The sequence below is a fragment of the Rhincodon typus genome, chromosome 3 (genome assembly GCF_021869965.1).
Source record: "Rhincodon typus isolate 14 chromosome 3, sRhiTyp1.1, whole genome shotgun sequence".
Lineage (NCBI taxonomy): Eukaryota > Metazoa > Chordata > Chondrichthyes > Orectolobiformes > Rhincodontidae > Rhincodon > Rhincodon typus.
The window spans coordinates 105,958,670-105,961,071 of record NC_063334.1 but is presented as its reverse complement, the minus strand read 5'-3'; the positions used below and the strand labels follow the sequence as shown (position 1 = coordinate 105,961,071).

Sequence of the window (2,402 nt, the reverse complement as noted above, 5' to 3'; positions counted from 1 at the left end):
AAACATGCCTTTTTTATGTTGCATGAGACCTTTGCTTGCAATGATATGCAATCTGATACAGTGTGATTCCTTTTTAAGAACTTGGGTATTCTCCAAGTCATAGCGTACTGGAAGAACCCATGATTGTCAGTAATCCTCCCGACGTCTGCCAAGTTATAGAAGTGACCACAGAATGTGATGACCAACCTATCAGCACAAGCCAGCTGTACCCATTACAGATCTCCCCAGTCTCCTCCTATGCAGGTTAGTGTTACGATGTAACCCGTTCAACATTGTCAGTTATAAACCCAGATATTTTACAAGAAATATTTATGCATGCTAAGCAAAAATGTTGGAACATTTTTCAGTCTGGCAAAGCAGAGGCTGCACTGAGAGACCAAGTATAACTGTTTATAAAGGCATGACTCAAACTCCAAGGAAGAGCTGGGAGATTGCTAGCCGGTCACTGATGGTGCATTGGGCACAAAAGCTGTCCCATTGATACTGCATCTTGCAGGTTCAGACATCAGTCATACTGAGTCAACAACTCTCAATTAAGGCAGCAGAAGTGAAGGAGATAGAGTTAGCAGGAGATCGAGAGACCTGCAGTTCTCTGTTTGTTTTGGAGGGTGTGGGGTGGGGGAGTGGGAATGGGGGGTGCCAGGAATGTGTGCTGCCGCGCCTGGGTCAGGGGTGAATGTGCTGTGCCTGGATTTGGGTTGGGAGCTTGAGCATTTCTGTGATTTCTGTCCCTGGCCCCGCTGACAGGCTCCTGCAGCCTCTTAGCAACAAATGTTAGAGCTAGAGGGTGTATGAGTAATCTGACCACCTCACGATTGCACAGTAAACCATTCCAGTAGGGAGAGTTAATAGTACTGCAGGGGTGGTCGGGGTCACTGTAGTCAGGGGACAGACATGATTCTGTGCAGCAAAGAGCAAGAGTGCAAGCAGCTTTCTAGCCTGCCCACTGCCAGCATTTGGGATGTTTGGTCTGCAGTGGGAAAGATCTAGTTGTCTTGGACTCTGTAGGTACCGGTGACATAAGCAAAGAGGTTGTGACCATGAAAGATTATGAGGTGGTAAGGCCTGTATTAAAGTGCAAACCTCAAAGGTTTTGACTCACTTAGAGATAGCAAGAACTGCAGATGATGGAGTTAGACATAACACAGTGTGGAGCTGGAGGAACGCAGCAGGCCAGGCAGCATCAGAGGAGCAGGAAAGCTGACCCTTCGGGTCAGGACCCTTCTTCAGAAATGTCAACTTTCCTGCTCCTCTGATGCTGACTGGCCGGCTGTGCACCTCAAAGGTTTTGGATCTTTTTCCCTCATAGAGTTCCCCACAGTGTGGAAACAGGGCATTCGGCCCAACAAGTCCACACAGACCTTCTGAAGACCATCCCACCCAGACCCATCCCCTAACCCTATCCCTGTATTTCCCATGGCTAACACACCTAACCTACACATCTCTGAACACTGTGGGCAATTTAACATGGCCACTTCACATGACCTGCACATCTTTGGACTGTGGGAGGAAAGCAGAGCACCCGGAGGAAACCCACGCAGACACAGGGAGAATGTGCAAACTCCACACAGAAAGCTGCCCGAGGCTGGAATTGAGATAGTAGGAACTGCAGATGCTGGAGAATCCGAGACAACAAGGTGCAGGGCTGGATGAACACAGCAGGCCAAGCAGCATCATAGGAGCAGAGAGGCTGACGTTTCGGGCCTAGACCCTTCATCAGAAAAGAGGCTGGAATTGAACCTGGATCCCTGGCACTGTGAGATAGCAGTGCTAACCACTAAGCCACCATGCTGCCCCAAGGTAATGTGGTCGTATTATTGGATGAATAAACGTTAGTCCAAATCCTGCTGAGGAGTTTAATTTCAGCAGATTAGATAAATCTGAAATAAAGTAAGACAGTATCAGTAGTTGTGGCTGTGAAACAATTTTTCTTGTGAAAACCCTTCTGGTCCAGCCTCTGTGTAAATCCAGACTCTCGGCAATGCAGTTGTCTTTAACTGTTCCACATAATGGTTGAGAAAGCTACTCAGTTCTGTTGTGACAACACTATGTCTGTAAGGGGTGTATTTTGTCCAGTTTTTATTTTTGATGAGAGGTTTTAAGATAGAAGTGGAGAACTGTCTATTTGAATCCAATAAAGTAAACAGTTTGTGAGGGCTTGGATTTTTATTTAAAATTTGAACAATAGAAGAAGCCTGAATGGATGTGGTCAAGCTCTCACAGAACCAAGACTTTTAGTTTTAGTTTCCAGTAGCAGTTGTTGCTGGGGTTTGAGCAGGGTTTAGAAGCTGCAGATAACAAGGTGTAGAGCTGGATGAACACAGCAGGCCAAGCAGCATCAGAGGAGCAGGAAGGCTGACGTTTCGGGCCTAGATCCTTCTTCAGAAGAAGGGTCTAGACCC

The 2,402-nt window shown here is 46.9% G+C and overlaps 1 protein-coding gene across 2 annotated transcripts in view; it reads left to right on the top strand.

Moving 5' to 3' along the window:
* The first annotated feature begins 6 nt into the window (after nucleotides 1–6).
* The window catches only part of irf2 (interferon regulatory factor 2), an 8,557-nt gene continuing 6,161 nt past the window's right edge, over nucleotides 7–2,402 (top strand). For both annotated transcript variants that reach the window (XM_048595025.1, XM_048595024.1), the window contains exon 1: nucleotides 7–243. In XM_048595025.1, coding sequence (XP_048450982.1) covers nucleotides 120–243 — 124 coding nt within the window. In that variant the 5' untranslated portion in view covers nucleotides 7–119. The remainder of the gene's footprint in view (nucleotides 244–2,402) is intronic.